The sequence below is a fragment of the Symphalangus syndactylus genome, chromosome 11 (assembly GCF_028878055.3).
Source record: "Symphalangus syndactylus isolate Jambi chromosome 11, NHGRI_mSymSyn1-v2.1_pri, whole genome shotgun sequence".
NCBI classification, from domain to species: domain Eukaryota; kingdom Metazoa; phylum Chordata; class Mammalia; order Primates; family Hylobatidae; genus Symphalangus; species Symphalangus syndactylus.
This window is the reverse complement of record NC_072433.2, coordinates 67,788,641-67,809,288: the sequence shown is the minus strand read 5'-3', so window position 1 is coordinate 67,809,288 and position 20,648 is coordinate 67,788,641. Positions and strand designations below refer to the sequence as shown.

The 20,648-nt window shown below is 46.9% G+C and overlaps 1 protein-coding gene across 3 annotated transcripts in view; it reads left to right on the top strand.

The window, feature by feature from the left end:
* The window catches only part of SERINC5 (serine incorporator 5), a 189,306-nt gene that overhangs the window by 29,202 nt on the left and 139,456 nt on the right, over positions 1 to 20,648 (top strand). Inside the window, exon 1 of one of the 3 annotated variants that reach the window (XM_055298358.2) lies at positions 8,541 to 8,762. The exons of 1 other annotated variant lie outside the window; for it this stretch is intronic. In XM_055298358.2, coding sequence (XP_055154333.1) covers positions 8,736 to 8,762 — 27 coding nt within the window. In that variant the 5' untranslated portion in view covers positions 8,541 to 8,735. Of the gene's footprint in view, positions 1 to 8,540; positions 8,763 to 20,648 lie in introns of those variants that run through there. One more of the 3 variants, XM_055298359.2, reaches the window with a different exon arrangement.

The window sequence follows — 20,648 nt, the reverse complement described above, 5'->3', positions numbered from 1 at the left end:
GCACAGTGGCTCATGCCTGTAATCCCAGCACTTTGGAAGGCTGAGGCGGGCAGATCACCTGAGGTCAGGAGTTCGAGACCAGCCTGGCCAACATGGTGAAACCTCATCTCTACTGAAAAAAAGAAAAAAGGGAAGGGGAAGGGGAAGGGGATATTGGCTAGGCGCGGTGGCTCATGCCTGTAATCCCAGCAGTTTGGAAGCCTGAGGCAGGTGAATCACTTGAGGTCAGGAGTTTTGAGACCAGCCTGGCCAACATGATAAAACCCTGTCTCTACTAAAAATACAAAAATATTAGATGGGCCTGGGTGCAGTGGCTCACGCCTGTAACCCCAGCACTTTGGGAGGCTGAGGCAAATGGATCATGAGGTCAGGAGTTCAAGACCAGCCTGGCCAAGATGATGAAACCCTGTCTCTACTAAAAATACAAAAAAATTAGCCAGGCATGGTGGCAGGTGCCTGTAATCCCAGCTACTCAGGAGGCTGAGGCAGAGAATTGTTTGAACTCGGGAGGCGGAGGTTGCAGTGAGCTGAGAGCGCACCACTGCACTCCAGCCTAGGTGACACAGCAAGACTACGTCTCAAAAACAAAAAACAAAAAACTAAAAGGCCAGGCGCAGTGGCTCACACCTGTAATCCCAGCACTTTGGGAGGCCAAGGTGGGCGGATCATTTGAGGTCAGGAGATCGAGACCATCCTGGCCAACATGGTGAAACCCCATCTCTACTAAAAATACAAAAAATTCGCTGGGCGTGGTGGCGTGTACCTGTAATCCCAGCTACTCTGGAGGCTGAGATGGGAGAATCACTTGAACCAGGGAGTCAGAGGTTGCAGTGAGCCGAGATGGTGCCACTGCACTCCAGCCTGGCAAGTGAGCAAGCTCTGTCTAAAAAAAAAAAAATTAGCTGGGCATGGTGGCACATGCCTGTAATCCCAGCTACTCGGGAGGCTGAGGCAGGAGAATCACCTGGCCCTGGGAGGCGGAGGTTGCAGTAAGCCGAGATTGCACCATTGCACTCCAGCCTGAGTGACAGAGTGAGACTCAATCTCAAAAAAAAAAAAAAAAAAAAAAAAAAATATATATATATATATATATATGGAGGTGAGTAGGGGAAAACTGTATAAATGATTAAAAGTGGTTGCCTCTGGGTTAGGAACTGTAAGGTAAGGTATGGAGACTGGAGAGAATATTTTTCATTTTATTTTTGTAATATTTGGACCCGTTTTATGTCAATGTCAATTTGTAAACTTTTGACATTAAAAATTTTTACTTTAAAAGTTAAAAAAATTGCCAGGCATGGTGGCTCACACCTGTAATAACAGCACTTTGGGAGGCTGAGGCGGGTGGATCACCTGAGGTCAGGAGTTCGAGACCAACCTGACCAACGTGGTGAAATCTCGTCTCTACTAAAAATACAAAAATTAGCCGGGTGTGGTGGTTGGCGCCTGTAATCCCAGATACTCGGGAAGCTAAGACGTGAGAATAGCTTAAACCCAGGAGGTGGAGGTTGCAGTGAGCCAAGATTGCGCCATTGTATTCCAGCCTGGGCAACAGAGCGAGACTCCGTCTCGAAAAAAAAAAAAAAGGGCCAGGCATGGTGATCCACACCTGTAATTCTAGTACTTTGGGAGGCCGAGGCAAGTGGATCACGAGGTCAGGAGTTCGAGACCAGCCTGACCAACATGGTGAAACCCCATCTCTACTTAAAAAAAAAAAAAAATTAAAAAACATTTTGCATATGCTGGGTGCAGTGGCTCATGCCTGTAATCTCCAATTTTGGGAGGCCAAGGCAGGTGGATTGCTTGGCCTCAGGAGTTCAAGACCAGCATGGGCAACATAGTGAAACCCAGTCTTTACAAAAAATACAAAAATTAGCCAGGCTGTGATGCTGCATACCTGTAGTCCCAGCTACTCAGGAGGCTAAGGTGGGAGGATCACTTGAGCCTGGGAGGTGAAGGTTATAGTGAGCTGTAATGGCATCATTGCACTCCAGCCTTCCAGCCTGGGCAACAGAGAGAGAGACCCTGTCTCCAAAAAACAAAACAAAACAAAACAACAAACAAAAACCTGTGCATATATTAATTTAATAGAAATAAATGACAATATAGCTATCAGAGAAATGGGGTGAAGGCACTATAGGGCTCTGATTACTTTTTGCCTGGGGCTTGCAAATTTATAGCTATTTGTTTCTAAATGAATACTTTGTTGTTTACTTTTTTTTTTGAGACGGAGTCTCGCTCTGTCACCCAGGCTGGAGCACAGTGGCGCAGTCTCGGCTCACTGCAAGCTCCGCCTCCCGGGTTCACGCCATTCTCCTGCCTCAGCCTCTCCGAGTAGCTGGGACTACAGGCGGCCGCCACTATGCCCGGCTAATTTTTTTTTTTTTGTATTTTTAGTAGAGATGGGGTTTCACCGTGGTCTCGATCTCCTGACCTCGTGATCCGCCCGCCTCGGCCTCCCAAAGTGCTGGGATTACAAGCGTGAGCCACCGCGCCCGGCCTGTTGTTTACTTTTAATTGAAATTAATTAAACTTCATCCACTGGATTGAGGTTCCTGGAGACCTCATAAGTAAAAATTAAAGAAATTGCTCCTTTTATATTTAAAAACCAACAGAATGCTTCACTAGGTTTTTTCAAAGTTGTTCATGTTTTAGATAATTAGAATAATTGGAAATTAAATTTGTAATAAAGATGCGATCTTGGCTCACTGCAACCTCCGCCCCCCAGGTTCAAGCAATTCTCCTGCCTCAACCTCCTGAGTAGCTGGGATTATAGGTACCCGCCACCACATCCAGCTAAGTTTTGTATTTTTAATAGAGATGGGGTTTCACCATGTTGGCCAGGCTGGTCTCCAACTCCTGACCTCAGATGATCCGCCAGCCTGAGCTTTCCCAAAGTGTCGGGATTACAGGCGTGAGCCACCACGCCCAGCCAGTGTGTGGTGTTTTTAAACTCACCACTGAACTCTACCAAAAAAATCTTCAAATTCAGGAGGAGAAAAAAGCAAATTATAAGCTAGATATTTATGTTATATATACTTATATATAATTATGTTGTATAAAAGGAGCTAATTCAGTTAATTTAAGAAAATTTTTGTGGGGGAAGTATTTCACATGGTCTGCCAAGAGCTACAGTCTTATTAAAACAGGTCTGTTACTGCTGGTTACTGAAAAAGCCACATCAAAAGAGCTTGACTGTAAAATTATCTACATGTTGTGAACATCAAGTCTCCCCTGAAAAAGTCTGCAGAGTACTTAAAATAAAAATGAAGGTGCCACTGTTTTGTGTTACGTCTGCTAACATTACCTCTACTCTTGTTAACCAACCACGATGCAAAGGAAGCTACTAACCAGACCTTAAATAGTAACTGCAAAGTCCTCAGAGCCAGAAGGCAGGTAAACCTCCAGATCTGGCCACATTCCCTTGAAAAAACTTTGAGTGGGGACAGGGAGGGAGCCTGCATAGACTGTTTCTTTTTAATTTTCTTTTTCTTTTTTTTTTTTGAGATGGCGTCTCATTCTGTCACCTAGGCTGGAGTGTAGTGGTGTGATCTTGGCTTACTGCAACGTCCACCTCCTGGGTTCAAGTGATTCTTGTGCCTCAGCCTCCCGAGGAGTTGGGATTAAAGATATGTGTCACGACGCTCAGCTAATTTTTGTATTTTTAGTAGAGATGAGGTTTCACCATGTTGGCCAGGCTGGTCTCGAACTCTCAACCTCAGGTGATTTACCCACCTTGGCCTCCTAAAATGCGGGGATTGTAGGCATGAGCCACTCTGCCCGGCCTCTTTTTTTGTTTTTGTTTTTTTTTTTTAAATGGACAGATCCTGCCTCATGTTTGTTTGTATAAATAGAAAAGAAGGGTACCAGCTCCATGCAGAAGCAGATGGCAGCCCAGGGCTCACACCAGTCTTTCTGTCCTCCCATTGGTAGACAGAGGCCTCTCCTCCAGATCCTTTGTGGGTGTGCATGGGCATCCTTGGAAATTTGAGCTGGAGCTGGAACTGGAACTGGAGCTGCAACTGAAGACTGGGCTTTGGTTGGAGCTTTGGCCTTCGACTTTGCCAGCCTTGGCCAGGTGGGTTCAAGTATGCTTCCTAAGCTTGGGGTGGGTGATTCAGGCAAGTTGATTGAATTTTCAGCTGATGTCTTTTGGTATCTTGAGCTTGACCATGTAGGGGTGAAGGGCAAACTTCCCCTTTACCCTCTGAAGGTACACTGAAAATCAACCGACAAGGCAGACTAAAAGGAAAAAAGGCATACAAATTTATTTGATCATAGTTTTACATGCCATGGGAGCCTTCAGAATGAAGACTCAAAGATACAGGAAAATTGTCCATTCTTATGCTTACATTCAACAGAGTATGGACAGCCATGTAAAAATGTGATTGGACAAAAAGTATATTGTTACCAGAATGGGGTCCTGATCCAGTCCCCAAGAGAAGGTTCTTGAACCTCACGCAAGAAAGAATTCGGGGCAAGTCCATAAAGTGAAATCAAATTTATTAGAGAAGTAAAGGAATAAAGAATGGCTACTCCATAGGCAGAGCTGCAGCATGGGCTGCTCAACTAATTGTACTTATAGTTATTTCTTGATTATATGCTAAACAAGGGGTGGATTATTCATGAGTTTTCCACGAAAGGGATGGGCAATTCCCAGAACTGAGGGTTCCTCCTCCTTTAGACCATTAGGGTAACTTCCTGATGTTTGTAAACTGTCCTTGTACTGGTGGGAGTGTCTTTTAGCATGCTAATGAATTACAATTAGTGTATAATGAGCAGTGGGCACGACCAGAGGTCACTTTGGTCGCCATCTTGATTTTGGTGGGTTTTGGCCGGCTCCTTTACTACATCCTATTTTACCAGCAAGGTCATTGTGACCTGTATCTTGTGCTGACCCCCCATCTCATCCTCAAAGAATGCCTTATGGGAATACAGCCCAGCAGGTCGCAGCCTTATTTTACCCAGTCCCTATTCAAGATGGAGTCTCTCTGGTTCAAATGTCTCTGACACTATTAACCTGGTTTTGAAGATGAGGAAACTGAGGCTTAGAGGTCACCTAGCCACTTCTCGATAGAGTTAGAATTTGCAACTTCCTGGCTCGAAAACTCAGGCTTTATCCTTTTCTGGTACCTTTCAATAGAGGCTACACATCCCCAGGTTATTTATTTATTTATTTATTGAGGTAGAATTTCGCTCTTGTTGCCCAGGCTGGGGTGCAATAGCACCATCTAGGCTAACTGCAACCTCCGCCTCCTGGGTTCAAGTGATTCTCCTGCCTCAGCCTCCTGAGTAGCTGAAATTACAGGTGCCCACCACCATGCCTGGCTAATTTTTGTATTTTTAGTAGAGACAGGGTTTCGCCATGTTGGCCAGGCTGGTCTTGAACTCCTAACCACAGGTGATCCACCCACCTTTGCCTCTGAAAATGCTGGGATGACAGGTGTGAGCCACTGTGCCTGGTCAAGTGCCCAGGTTATTAAGACTCTTTCTCCAGGTGGCAGACATCCACATTCTCAGACTCCTCTCACATTGGCATGGAAATAGCAATGCAGGGGAGGGAAAAATGGCTTCCCTCTACCCTTCTAGGTTCTTTGCTTGGATTGCAAATTAAATTGACATAACACAGATTTTTTTTTTTTTTTTTTTTTGAGATGGCATCTTGCTCTGTTGCCCAGGCTGGAGTGCCGTGGCACAATTTCGGCTCACTGCAACCTCCGCCTCCTGGGTTCAAGCGATTCTCCTGCCTCAGCTTCCGAGTAACTGGAATTACAGGTGCACACCACCTCGCCTGGCTACTTCTTTTGTATTTTTAGTACAGATGGGGTTTCACCATGTTGGTCAGGCTGGTTTCAAACTCCTGACCTCGTGATCCGCCCACCTCGGCCTCCCAAAGTGCTGGGATTACAGGCATGAGCCACCACGCCTGGCTGACATAAGACAGATTAACAGAAGAAAAACCGTTTTAATTACCTGCATAGGCAACAGCACAGGAATCTCACAAAACATGAAGGGCCAGATGATTGAAGCTTATAGCATTCTGAGCTAGAAATAAATAGGGGCTTGGGGCTTCTCTGGGGACAGTGGGGAGGCACCACAGGTTAGGATATAGGAGAGTTAGTGGAGGAAATGTATGGTAAATAATGTTGCCTTGTGGCCGCGTGCGGTGGCTCACACCTGTAATCCCAGCACTTTGGGAGGCCGAGGCGGGCAGATCACGAGGTCAGGAGTTCGAGACCAGCCTGACCAACATGGTGAAACCCCGTCTCTACTAAAAATACAAAAATTAGCTGGGCGCGGTGGCGCGCGCCTGTAATCCCAGCTACTTCAGAGGCTGAGGCCGGAGAATCGCTTGAACCCCGGGGGCGGAGGTTGCAGCGAGCCGGGATCCTGCTGATGCACTCCAGCCTGGGCGACAGAGCGAGACTCTGTTTCAAAAAAAAAAAAAAAAGTTGCCTTGTTATGTAGATAAAGTCTCTCAGGTAATAAAAGTTCTCTGAGCAGCTGCCTTCCTGACACAGATACTTTTACGATGTGGACTTCCTTTATAGATGTAAATTTGCTTTACAAAAGGACAGCTTTTCAGAACTACTCCCGTGTCTGCAGTTTCTCAGAATAACCAGCTTGAAATGTGCCAAAGAAGTTTATTTTGGGATAGCATATTTTGGTATTCTACAGTCATAATTTGGGGTGCTGTGGCCTGAGCCTCAGCAGCAAACAGAGCACAGGATTCAGGGTTCGGAGCGCTGGATTCTATTACCAGCTCTGCCCCCTAACCCAATGATCTCTTGTGAAAGGTCCTTGAGTTCCGAGTCGAGTCAATTTCCCTAGAAGGCAAAGAGGCATCGGAGTTCCAGCTGGCTTAAACATTTGTGATTTCGCGCCTTCCCTTTTCGCCCCTCCTTCCTCTCCACCCGTCTCCCCACCCCGAGCTACTAGGGGGCCTGCCCCTTTCCCAGGCCAGGAGTAGGGCTGAAGTGAAGTGACCGCGGCCGTAGCAAACAGCGAAGCTCATTAGAAAGTCCTGGTGAGAGCCTCAGCTTCTGATGAGTCACAGAACGCCACGGAGCAGATTGCTGCGCTTGACTGATTGGGTTTACCCTATTTTTGTTTTGAGTTAACGCCAACTGTCCTCATTCCTTTTCATGGCTCTGAGTAGGGCCTGCTCCATCATATCTCTTCCTCTAAACGCCTGCATCTGAGATGCGGGAAAATCCTGCCCAGCTCATAACCCAAGGCCTGGTTCCCATTCACCTTTCCTCTTCTACTCCTAACCTGCCCAAGACCCTCCTTCGCCAAAGCTCTGTCTGGAAACGAGTCCCTCTAAGGTCAAGCCTTGCGTCATGTGCCAGGGGATCAGACGAGTGGATTCCAGGCCCAGTTTTGCTTCTTCAACTTTGCTGTGAGGCTTTGGGCAAGTTATTTAACCTGTCTGGGCTTCAGTTGCCTCACTGCTAAAATGGGGACGGTAATGCTTATTTGAAAGAGCAAAGAAGGATTGGCGCAAAAATCGCACTAACAGAAATATCTTCATTACGGCAGGGCGCGGTGGCTCACGCCTGTAATCCCAGCACTTTGGGAGGCCGAGGCGGGCGGATCACCTGAGGTCAGGAGTTCGAGACCAGCCTGGCCAAGATGGTGAAACCCCGGCTCTACTAAAAATACAAAAAATTAGCCGGGCGTGGTGGCGGGCGCCTGTAATCCCAGCTACTCAGGAGGCTGAGGCAGAATTGCTTGAACCCGGGAGGCAGAGGTTGCAGTGAGCCGAGATCGCGTCACTGCACTCCAGCCTGGGCGACAGAGTGAAGCTCTGTCTTAGAGAAAAAAAATACCTTCATTCCTCTTGGGGAGGTGGCTGTGAGAACAGCAGATCTGAGTTGGGGAAAACCTAGAGACGGCCTCCCTGCCTTCTGTACCGAAGAAGCAATTCTTGGGCACCCTCTTTTTAGTGAGGAAGCAGGGACGGAAAATGAGTCCTTGGGCCAGCGCGGGAGGAGAGGCTGGAAAACATATCAATATTCAGGGAGGCACGGAAAGGGCTCTCAATGGATCTCTCACAAAGTGCCATCAGGGCAGAACTGTCAAGGGCCCAGAGATTCGAGGAAGCTGGGGCGGAGCGGAGAGCCCAAAAGTTGAAAGTTTTCTTGGCAGATAAGGGACGGAAAGGGATTTCAGGAACAAGGATCTCGTGGGTGGGCTGTCCCAGTTGGCGCGCGGCAGAGCGCAGACCACGGTCTGTGCAGGACAGGAACCGCTTACTAAGGCTCCAACCTTTTAGAGTCAGCAACAAGCTCTTTCTCCGGATCCGAAGGCGGAGGGACGCTAAGCTCTCACTGGCGAGGGCCCGAGCGCGGCTAGGCCGCGCACCAGACCCGGAGCGTGGGGCCCGAAGGCTGGAGGCCGACTCCGGAGCTCGGCGCCCCAACCGGGAAGTGATCGCAGCAGCCCACCCGGCTGACGCCAGCGGAAGTGCGAGACCTGGGCGAGCCTGCTCCGCCGCCGGGCGCCCGGGAAGGGGCGGGCGCGGGGCGGGGCTGGGGGCGGGCGAGGCGGGGCGGAGGGGCGGGGCTTGGCCGCGGTTGTTTTTACCCAGGCCTCGGCGCCTAGGCGCTCGGCCGAGGCTGATCTGCGTGCAAGTGTGAGCCGCGGCTGAGCCAAGCGCTTGAGGCGCAAGGCAGCCAGGAGGGCCGGTGCGGCGCGGGGAGCCGGCGAGCGCGCCTTCGGCATTGGCCGCCGCGATGTCAGCTCAGTGCTGTGCGGGCCAGGTGAGCGAGGCCGGGCGCAGCGCGGGGGTTGTCAGATCGGAGAACCGGGCCAGGAGTCCAGGCGTGGAGGACCTGCCTGGGTGCGCTCCCAGCTCCGCGGCCGAACGTAGGGCCTGGGTGGGTCGCTCGGGCTGGTCCGGCGGCGCTCAGCCGTCCGGGAAATCCTGTGCCCTGGGCGGGCGGGAAGGGGCAGGGGGAAGCCCGAGAGGCTACCCCGGGGTCTTCCCGTCGGGCCTTCGGGACTCCGTGTGGGGCGGGGAGTGCCGGGCTCGGGCGGAGGATCCCGACTGCTCTAGGGGCGTGTCGCCTCCTGCACCGGGCACTGGTGAACAGCGCCGAGCTCCATAGCCCTCTCCACTCTGCTTGTCGGATGAATCCAGGAAGAAAAGTGGGTTTAGGCACCGTCTCCTTTGCTATGCTCTGAATAAAACTCGGGTCAAACAACCCAGGCAGGTTGCGCTTGGCATCTCGTAGTCGAGCGTGGGCTCTGTACCTCTGAGAATGTCTCGAAGCCTGACTTCCAAACTACCGGGCGCAGGTCTGGGCGAAGGGAAAACTCAGCCCTGCTTCCTGAATTTCCCGACCCAACCCTAGCTCGGTACTAGCACGACTGCCTGGGTAGGGCTGGAGCCTTCCTGCCTCTCTTTGCAAATAAACTTGTTCGAACCTGTTTTTTAACTCTCGCCTATTTAAACCTATGATGTCTTAAAACATTATGTCTCCTATCAGTTACTGTAGAATTAGTACGTCTTAGCCCTGTAATGCTGGTTTCACTCCTTCCTGCAGTTAGAAAAAACGAAGTAGGTGAGTCTCCTGGATGTGGAGCTCCTTTCTCCCTTTACATGTGGATTATCAGCGTTTCGGTACAGAGTTTTAATGGAGTATTTTCACGAACGAATCAGACTCTGGGGGAGCATCCAGGTTCGGGGTGTTCTTGCTGACACTCAGCCTCTCCACAATCGAGGCCAGCTGTAAGTGATGCAGGGGTTAAACTGTGGGTTTCTGTAACCGGCGATTATACTGGCAGATAATCTGTCCTGTTTAGAGTGGCCACGTGGAGCTGTCTTGGTTTTTGAGGTCTAATACTGTGCTTGGCAAACATTAAAGCTGGCCTTTTCAGAGTTGAGGAAATTGAGGCTTTTGACGACTGAGATGAAATGATTTTTTTCCCCTGAGTCAGGCAGAGAGAGAGAAAGAGAATGAGAATGGTCACCACCTTACCAGGTATTTGAGAACAAGGTGGACCAGCAAAGACTGTTTTTAGAAAGCTCTGCAAATTTTTTATTCTCGTTTTGAAATACTTTTTCTCCAACATGATGCAACACTTTTTATTACGTAGTAATGATATAGCTCTTTAGGGGCATCTGTCCTGGTCCCTTGAAGTCCCCTTGAGGCTCTTTCTGTCATTCCCAAGTGCCTAATTTAGGGCTCTGTAATTACCAGTATTCAAATGGGTTTTGTAAAAGAATTATTTTGCTATTGATGTTTTGGCAGGTTTCTAAAGTCTCCCCTCTTAGGACTTTGGAAAGAACCAAATCAAAGTTAACCCCTGCTTTCCCAGGCCTGCTGGAGGCATCACTGTGGTGGGCCTCAGTGCAGTGTGATGGTGATCACACTGTGATTTCCTGTGGATGGGGCGGTAGGAAGTTAAAAGAAAAGCAAACAGGCTGGGCGCCGTGGCTCACGCCTGTAATACCAGCACTTTGGGAGGCAGAGGCGGGCGGATCACCTGAGGTCGGGAGTTGGAGACCAGCCTGACCAACGTGGAGAAATCCCATCTCTACTAAAAACACAAAATTAGCCGGGTGTGATGACGCATGCTTGTAATCCCAGCTACACAGCTGAGGCAGGAGAATCGCTTGAACCCAGGAGGCAGAGGTTGCGGTGAGCTGAGATCACGCCATTGCACATCCAGCCTGGGCAATGAGCAAAAAGAGCAAAACTCCATCTCAAAAAAAAAAAAAAAAGGAAAGCAAACAAAACCTCACAGCACCATCAGAAGTTACCAATTCTTTTGTTTGTTTCTTTGGGCACCTACCTTGTGCCAGAAGCCTGCTATATAGTCATAAGTCAGACAAGCATCTCTGCTCTCAATGGCCTATCTGGGCAGGGGAGATCATTCATAAACATGTAAACAATGAAACAATGAATATGGTACTGGTACTGTCAGAAGGCCGTGTGGTAAGCAGCCTTGAGGAGGGTTGCCGAGGGAGTCTGAGAAGATGCCTGTGGAGTTGAGACTGCTCGGTGAAGAGAGGCAAGGGAGTCTAGGGTAGCTGGGGTGTCTTAGATGAGGTCAGAGAGAAGAGCAGGACCAGAAATGGCCAGAACCTGTCAGCTGCCTTTGGACTTTGGATTTAATTCTGGTTGCAGTGAGAGGCTGTGGGAGGATTTTGAGCAGGGGCGAGCTGTGGTTTGATTTACACTTAGAAGATACTTGGGGTGTTGTGAAGACTGGACTGCAACAGGGGCTAGAGTGGAGGTGAGGAAAACAGTTCCAGTTGGTCATGCAGCATTTGGTGAGGAAAACCCAAGTGGATGTTTGCTTCTTAGGGGCAAGCAGTGTTCTAGGCTTCAGCAGTGAACAAAAATCCTTTCCTGATGGAGCTGGAATCCTGAAGTCTGCTGTTGCTGTAGTCCCAGGAGGAGACAGCGTGGTACCTTAATTTAGGCTATGGCTGTAGGAGTGAGTACAGTGGGACATCATTGGCTTTGGGTATATTTCAGAGGTAGAACTGGATTTGAGCAAGGATTAGAAGTGGGATGTGGGAATGAAACAGACTCGGTTCCTGGCCTGAGCCACTGGGTAGATGATGATTGCATTACTGAGATGAAGTAGGAAATTGTTAGGAAGAGGACATTTGGTGAGGAAAACCCAAGTTTCTTGTACATTAGAGATGCCTATTATAAACTTAATGGAAATGACAAGTCACCAATTAGGTATTTAAGTCAGGAGACATTTGAGGTCAGAGAGAGACATTTTGGCAACTTTCTTTAACTGAGGACCATCATGAACAATATGTAACCCAAAAAGAGCCTAGGCTTTGGACTTAGACCTGGGTTTCAATTTTGAAATCTGGACAATGAGGACTGGTGTGACTGGATGAGTTACTTACCCTCTATTACCTTATTTTACCTCAACTATTGAATGGGTGGTACTTAGGGTTATTGTGAAAATTACATGTGATGATAAGTGTGAAGCCTGTAATATAGGATTTGGCAGAGTGTGAGGAACCCCCCAAATCTTAACTTATTAGCGGCCATTACCCATCTGCATCAGGATAATATCCAAATCAGCTTATTTTATTTTTGTATCTACTCTGATACTCACTTTGGTTTTGTTTAGGGTGTTGGCTAATGGATGCTAAGAAGGTAGAGATTACAGGGGAGTGGTCACTCAGCACTTTATGGGTTCAAAGTTCTGTGCTAGGCCCCTAGAGACAAGGTAATGAACACAGGGCGTCCTTGTTCTCCTTTAACTTAAGGGCTGTGTGGAGGTGGGAGTGTAGGGGGAAGTTAGCTACAGAAAATGACAGTGCAGGCTGGGCGTGGTGGCTCTTGCCTATAATCCCAGCACTTTGGCAGGCCAAGGCAGGTGGATCACTTGAGGCCAGGAGTTCAAGACCAGCCTGGGCAACATGGCGAAAACCCTGTCTCTACTAAAACAAAAATTAGCCAGGCGTGATGGTGCACGACCTGTATTCCCAGCCACTTGGGAGGCTGAGGCACCAGAATCACTTGAACTTGGAAGGTGCAGCTTGCAGTGAGCTGATATTGAGCCACTGCACCCTAGCCTGAGCAACAGAGTGAGATGCTGTCTCCAAAAAAAAAAGAAAAAGAAAAGCAAATGACAGTGCGCAGAGGTGTGTGCTTGGAAAATCTAGACAACCTTTCCAAGGCAGTTTGACAATAGAGATTGAGGGCTTACTGCAGGCAAGTATAGGCATTTATGACAATAATAATGCTGAAATTTATTTCAGCCCACAGTATGTGCTTTGTTTTTACATACATTATAATTCATTCATTCCTCACAAAACCCCTGCTTGGCCTCCTTTTACAGAATGAGTCAACTAAATTATAGAGAAATAAATGATGTTACCAACTGACTGATAGTAGAGCCAGGCCTTGCATACTGGCCCACCTGACTTGAGTTGGGTGACTTTTGTACCAGACTGCTATTCCTTATTGTTCCTATATGAATAAATAATAATTGCTCCAGATGGACCCAGTGCAGTTTTGAATACCCTGCTATTGGCTGTTTTGGTAGATATTGTTGGCTGCCAGTAGTTAATGGTTGGGTGAGGTTTAACTTCTCCCTCATGCCTAATTCAGATCATAAAGACCAAAGTCACAGACCAAATTCTGTCACACATACAGACAGTGGCAGGCGTATGGAATAGTCATGCAGCCTGTTCTGAGACTTCCTGACGTTCCAGCTCTTTGACCTTGTTGGTGCTCTGATAGGCTTCTTGCCTGAAAAGTTCACCTGAGGCAGATGCGCCAACATTCTAGTAGGCAAGACTCAGCTAACTTCTGGTTGGTGGGCAGCCAAGACTGTTGCACCAAGAGGATCAAGCCCATGGTTGCCATTCTGAGTAAAGATTCACTCTGTCTTTTTTTTGAGACAGCATCTCACTCTGTCACCCAGGCTGGAGTGCAGTGGCGGGATCTTGGCTCACTGTAACCTCTGCCTCCCCGGTTCAAGCGATTCTCTTGCCTCAGCCTCCTGAATAGCTGGGATTACAGGCACCTGCCACCACACCTGGCTAATTTTTGCATTTTCAGTAGAGATGGGGTTTTGTCATGTTGGCCAGGCTGGTCTCGAACTCCTGACCTCAGGTGATCTGCCCGCCTCTGCCTCCCAAAGTGCTGGGATTACAGGCATGAGCCACTGTGCCGGCCCTATTCACTCTATAGTCAGTTTATGCAAGGCAGGAATGCCCAGGCCCAGGTATTTCCAGCCAGATCCTATTTCTAGATCACCAAGATTTTCCTCAATGAAAACCCATTTATATATGTATGTATGTATGTATGTATGTATGTATTTAAAGATGGTATCTGGCTCTTGCCCAGGCTGGAGTGCAGTGGCTCAATCATAGCTCACTGCAGCCTCCACCTCCTGGGGTCAAGCAATCTTTCCGCTTCAGCCTCCCAAGTAGCTGGGACTACAGGTGCCTTCTACCATGCCTGGCCAGTTTTAAAAAATTTTTGTAGAGACTGGGTCTGGCTTTGCTGCCGAGGCTAGTAAAACTCATTGCTAATGTCCGTTATGTTAATTAACAAAGCCTTGAATGCCGCCAGGGACTATCAATCGTCAAAGATAAACAAAGCGGGACATTAGTTAAAGCAGTAAAAACACGTTTTATTCAGTAACTATTGACTGTAGGGGAAAGAGCTGAGCTCCATTCGGTTTTGTGCAGAGGTGACTGGGCCTTTTAAAGAGAGCATAATAAGGGAGTAAGGAGGGGAGCGAGCGGTGGCTCAAGAGTCAGGAAAGTGAAAAATTACAAAGGGTTGGTCGGTGTAAATGCGATTAGGCCAGCTGTGTGGTCTTTGATTAAATGTCTGCTGGAATAGGTCTTATCAGGGCAACTGATGCCCCTAGAATGCAGCTTAAAACACACACCCATATACAGAGTCCATGAAGAAGACTTTTTTAAAAAATAAATTACATACCACATACAATAATGATGATTCCAGGCCGGGCATGGTGGCTCACGCCTATAATCCCAGCACTTTGGGAGGCTGAGGTGGGTGGAGTTCAAGACCAGTCTGGCCAACATGGTGAAACCCTGTCTGTACTAAAAATACAAAAATTAACCGGGTGTGATGGCATATGCCTGTAATCCCAGCTACTCAGGAGGCTGGGGCAGGAGAGTCGCTTGAACTCAGGAAGGGGAAGTTGCTGTGAGCCAAGATCATGGCACTTCACTCCAGCTTGGGCAAGACAGCGAGACGCCGTTTCAAATAATAATAATGATGATGATGTTTCCCCCAAAATGTCCTTCCTTCTTCACTGTAAAACCCAAATCTCTACTTTGAGGTCCCAGCTCAATTAATGTTTCCTCAGTAATGATCTTTCTCTTGTTTTGAGAGTCCTCACAGAATTTCTGCTTCGTGACTTGATTGTACCACTTAGTACTGGGTCATCTGATGCATTGGAATCAAATCCTGGCTACTGCAAGGATGTTTCCTCTCATAGGCAGAGCACTTACTGTGACCTAGCTGAACCCCTTGTTGAGCTCTTTTGGTTACAAAACTCTTGTTCCCTGTTGCTCTTTGTTTATAGTGATTGGAAATGTTAGGTCCTCATTATATTACATGGTGCTTCCACTGGAAGGGATCCAGTTAGAAAAATTCATTCTTTCCATGATGATACTTTTTTGAACAAATGTGGGAGGTATTTGTGAAACAGAGAAATCACACATATCATTACCCAGAGAGAACCACATTTTGATGCTTTATATTCAGGTACTTATATTTACTATTTTTTTTTTTTATTTTATTTTTGAGACAGTTTTCACTCTTGTTGCCGAGGCTAGAGTGCAATGGTGTGATCTTGGCTCACTGCAACCTCCGCCTCCTGGGTTCAAGCAGTTCTCCTGCCTCAGCCTCCCGAGTAGCTGGGATTACAGGTGCCCGCCACCATGCCCAGCTAATTTTGTGTTTTAAGTAGAGATGGGGTTTCACCATGTTGGCTAGGCTGGTCTTGAACTCCTGACCTCAGGTGGTCTGCCTGCCTCAGCCTCCCAAAGTGCTGGTATTACAGGCTTGAGCCACTGTGCCGGCCAATATTTATAATTTTACTTTGCAAAGTTGGGATTATGTTGGAAGTGCTGTATTTGAATCCACTCTTTTTGCAGAATTATGGGGTGACTGATAAAGTTTTTTTAACATGCACCCACCACTTATCGTAGCTGTTAATGTTTTCTGGGCCTACATTCATATGTAGATAGTCTTCTACCTTCAAACTTGATGGTTTCTTTCTTTCTTTTTTTTTTTTTTTGAGACAGAGTCTCCTGTGTTACCCAGGCTGGAGTGTAGTGGCGTGATCTCGGCTCACTGTAAGCTCCGCCTCCCGGGTTCACACCATTCTCCTGCCTCAGCCTCCCGAGTAGCTGGGACTACAGGTGCCCACCACCACGCCCGGCTAATTTTTTTGTATTTTTAGTAGAGACGGGGTTTCACCATGTTAGTCAGGATGGTCTCGATCTCCTGACCTCGTGATCCACCTGCCTTGGCCTCCCAAAGTGCTAGGATTACAGGTGTGAGCCACCGTGCCTGGCCTGATTGTTTCTTTAGAGGTGTTAATGTTGAATGTGTGAAAGTCACTTAATGAGCTTTTGCGTTAAGAGGTTTGGGTGTGTTTCTATTCCCAAAAGGACAAAAGTAATGAAAAAAAATCCCTAATTTCATCGCTGTTAGATGGCATCATTGACAATATATTTCTGTCATTTTCAACATTTTCTTTAACTTTGATCTTTTCTTTTTACAATTATTTTCACAGATAACGTCTGTCCAAATGGTGGTTGAGTCACTGTTTTCCTGCTGTATGATGGTGGCCGTCTTTGCTTCCACTGCATTAACGCTGAGACCTGTGTTTCTTATCACTAGCACTGGCACTTTTTTTCCGGTTCATCTTTATAAAGATGTGGGCACAATGCAGTAAAATGCCCTATAATTGTTCTGTCAAGGTGATGTTTTGGTTGATGTTGGCTAAATACGCTAGTCCCCCTTTACTTGCAGTTTTGCTTTCTGTGGTTTCAGTTAACCTGAGGTCTATTGGGGTATGAAAATATTAAGTGGAAAATTCCAGAAATAAACAATTCACAAGTTTAAATTATGCCCTGTTCTGAATAGTGTGAGGAAACCTCACTCCATCCCACTGGGATGTGAATCAATTCTGGCCAGCATCTCCATGCTGTCTAGCTGTCTACCTATGCTCCTCACCCCTTAGTCACTTAGGGGCCATCTCGGTTATCAGATCCACTGTTGCAGAATTGCAGTCCTTGTGTTCAGGTCATTCAAGTCACCCTTATTTGACTTAGTGGCCCCAAAGCGCAAGAGTAGTGATGCTGGCATACTGTCATCAGTGTTTGATTTTATTATTTGTTATTGTTGTTAATCTCTTACTGTGCCTAATTTAGAAATTAAACTTTATCATGAGGCCAGGCAAGGTGGCTCATGCCTGTAATCCCAGCACTTTCAGAGGCTGAGGTGGGTGATCACTTGAGCCCAGGAGTTAGAGACCAGCCTGGGCAACATGGAGAAACCCTGTCTCTACAAAAAACACAAAAATTAGCCAGAGCATGGTGGTGTGTGTGCCTATATAGTCCCAGCTACTTGGGAGGCTGAGGTGGGAGGATCACCTGAGCCCAGGGAGGTCGAGGCTGCAGTGAGCCATGGTTGTGCCACTGCACTCCAGCCTGGGTGACAGACTGAGATCCTGTCTCAACGACAACAAAACTTTCTCACAGGTATGTATATACGGGAAAAAACACAGTATATATGGGGTTGGGTACTATCCACAGTTTCAGGCATCCACTGGGGATTTTGGAACAGATCCTCCTCGGGTAAGGAGGGACTACTCTATATAGCTCACTGGTGAGCTGATACAGGAAGGGTGGCTTAGGGGTGTCTTTGTGTAGTGTAGCTAAGTTCAGGTTGTCAGATAATCCTCTGTCACTTACCTTGAACAGTATGGACAGTGAAGGTTGCACTCTTAGTTGGAGAGTTCACTTGACGGTTGCTCATTCAAATATGTTTTCTTGGGCAGCTCTGTAGCTGACCTGGCGAGCTGACAAATAGCTTTGGGGTGCAGGAAGTCTGACTTTGTAGGCACGGTTGAGGAGAGGCCAGTCTGTAGGTGTGGGAGGCAGCCTCTGAGTCATCTCTCTGTGCTAATTAAATAAAAGGTAACACCCCCTTCCCCATTGCTTGCTTTCCGCCCTCGTTTTCTGTATAGAGGCTGTAGATTTCCCACAGATAGAGTATCTGGGAGTGACTATGAGACATGGAAGCTTTACTTTCCAGTTTTCCAGGGATTTTAATGTAATCACCAGTTAGAGCCTCAGAAAGGGCACTGCAGTAATTATGGCATTGTCTACTTTTATTTCAGAGCAGTATGTGGCCAGATCATTTATGATAACTTGATGTTAAAAAGGAAGTCTTCATATAAGCTGATATGTCTACAGAACTAGTCATTGGATGTAATTCTTTGACCAAGCTATTTTTAGTACTTTAAGTGGCTATACCTGCCTGATTGTAAAGACCCAGTGTTTTCTTAGTGTTCTGCATCAAGCCGCATTGTTAGTGAATTTTACACATTGCTGTTTTCAGTTGAATTTAGGGTTACGATTGGATCCTGAGAATAGTATCAATCAAGTTACCAATCTAAATCACTGTGATTGTTCCCAAATATTAGGCATTCCCAAGTAGCCCACAGTAAACCTTTGCAGCCCTGCTTAAAATGTATTTTAAAACATTTACAGTGAGAATATTCCCATATTCTTCTAGCTTATATATTAATGATATTTCAAAACATTTTAGAACTTAATCTGAGAGTCAGTATAGGGCAGTAGGAAATTCAAATAGTGAGTTGGTGTGATTACACAGAACATCTGTTTGAATTTTAAAGGGAAGCAGGATTTTACTTTTGGCTTTTCTTCTGTAGTTTGCCTTGTGAGATTAAAATTGCTGATGTTTAAGGAAAGCAGCTGTTGTGGAAAAACTTAATGGGTTTTTATCAGAGAGTAAATTTTGAAATAATTTGTGGTTTTTGAAGTAAGGTTACAGTATATAGTGATTAGACAGCATTTTTACTCTCATGAAAACCGTCTAGTCAAAACAGAAGTAGGAAAAACACATGCATAACATCCCTTAAATCTTATTTATGAAAAGATAACTAGAGGAGATGGGAAAATCAGACTTCTGTTTAAGTATCATTTTTATAAACTAGCTAAGTGCATTTTGAAACAAAATTCATGAGGTCTTTGTGGAATGCCTTTTCCATTTTTTTGTTTCATTTTGTTTTGTTTTTACACTCACATTATGTCTCAGCAATTTAACGGAGGGCTGATTTCCTAATGCTTTGATCCTTGGTGAGTGTGGTTCACCCGAACTAGGGAGGAATTCAGTCTTTTGTTCTTGATTCCATGCTCACTGATCTCCTCCACTGCCATTCTCAGAAACAATGGCAGCATTTTGTTTCCATAGTAATGAAACTGTTTGCTCTAATAGGATTCTATAGTGGTAATTTTGCTTTAGCTTTGCTAGCCTTATCTCTAAGGACTCTAGGACTTTGTCGGACTTATTTTATTAGCTGTTACTTTTTTTTTTTTTTTTTTTTAAAGAGCTGACAATCCCTAAAGTAAAATGTCAATTGATAAATATTCTCTGGGGCCAGGTGTGGTGGCTCACACCTGTAATCCCAGCACTTTTTGGGGCTGAGGCGGGTGGATCACCTGAGGTCTGGAGTTGGACACCAGCCTGGCCAACATGGTGAAGCCCCATCTCTACTAAAAATACAAATATTAGCCAGGCATGATAGCACATGCCTGTAATCCCAGCTACTTAGGAGGCTGAGGCATGAGAATTGCTTGAACCTGGGAGGCTGAGGTTGTAGTGAGCTGAGATCATGCCATTGCACTGCAGCCTGGGCAACAGAGTGAGACTCTGTCTCAAGAAATAAAAAATAAAAAATAAATAAATATTTGCTGGGTACCTAGAATAATAAAGTTCAGAGGCTGTAGCTAGCCCTGCTTGTGCTTGGGAGTGACCTGTGAATAGATGCTGAATTTGCTAGCCGTATGAGATTGTGCCTGGGGCAGTGCTTCTTCACAGACTGGATTGAGGGTTTGTTTGCCTCAGCTTTGCACCTTTTATCTTTTGGAAAAGGGGAAGAAGCTGGGGGTCCCTTGGCAGGGACATTTTCCCCCAGAAGTGGATGAGCCCACGCAGGGGAGCACGGGGAGAGTGGGTCCTCCTTCCTGAATGGGCTCTAGAGATCCATGCAATCCTGCAGTTGCACACGCAGTTGTGTTTTTTATGAGAAGGAAAGCCTAACCTTGGAACCTTGAGAAACATCTCCGATTTAAAAGGCACACATTCCCTGTAGCCAACGCGGAAATAAAGGAAATTAAGTGAAGGTAGAGCCTGCTTGGAGGGTGGGGACAGGTGTGGAGCCACTGGCCTGGTCAGACGACAACTTGAAGTCAAGTGAGAGAGTAAGATCGAAGATCAGTGCCTGTGGATTTTTGAGAGCGCTGGCTTATCTGGAGGCTGAGGTGGGAGGATCGCTTGAGCCCAGGAGGTCAAGGCTGGGTGAGTTTTGATCTACGACACTCCAGCTTGGGTGGCAGAGCGAGACCATGTTTCTTTTTTTGTTTTTGTTTTTTTGAGACGGAGTCTCGCTCTGTCACCCAGGCTGGAGTACAATGGCACGATCTTGGCTCAATGCAACCTCTGCCTTCTGGGTTCAACCGTTTCTCCTGCCTCAGCCTCCTGAGTAGCTGGGATTATAGGCGCATGCATGCCACGGGGCCCGGCTAATGTTTGTATTTTTTAATAGAGATGGGGTTTCTTCATGTTGGTCAGGCTGATCTGGAACTCCTGATCTCGTGATCCACCCACCTCGGCCTCCCAAAGTGCTGGGATTACAGACATGAGCCACTGTGCCTGGCCGAAACAATGTTTCCAAAAAAAAAAAAAAAAAAGTAAGGCTGGGTGTGGTTGGCTCATGCCTGTAATCCTAGCACTTTGGGGGGCCGAGGCAGCGCATCACTTGAGGTCAGGAGTTTGAGACCAGCTTGACCAACATGGTAAAACCCCATCTGTACTAAAAATACAAAAATTAGCCAGGCCAGGTGGCAGACATCTGTAATCCCA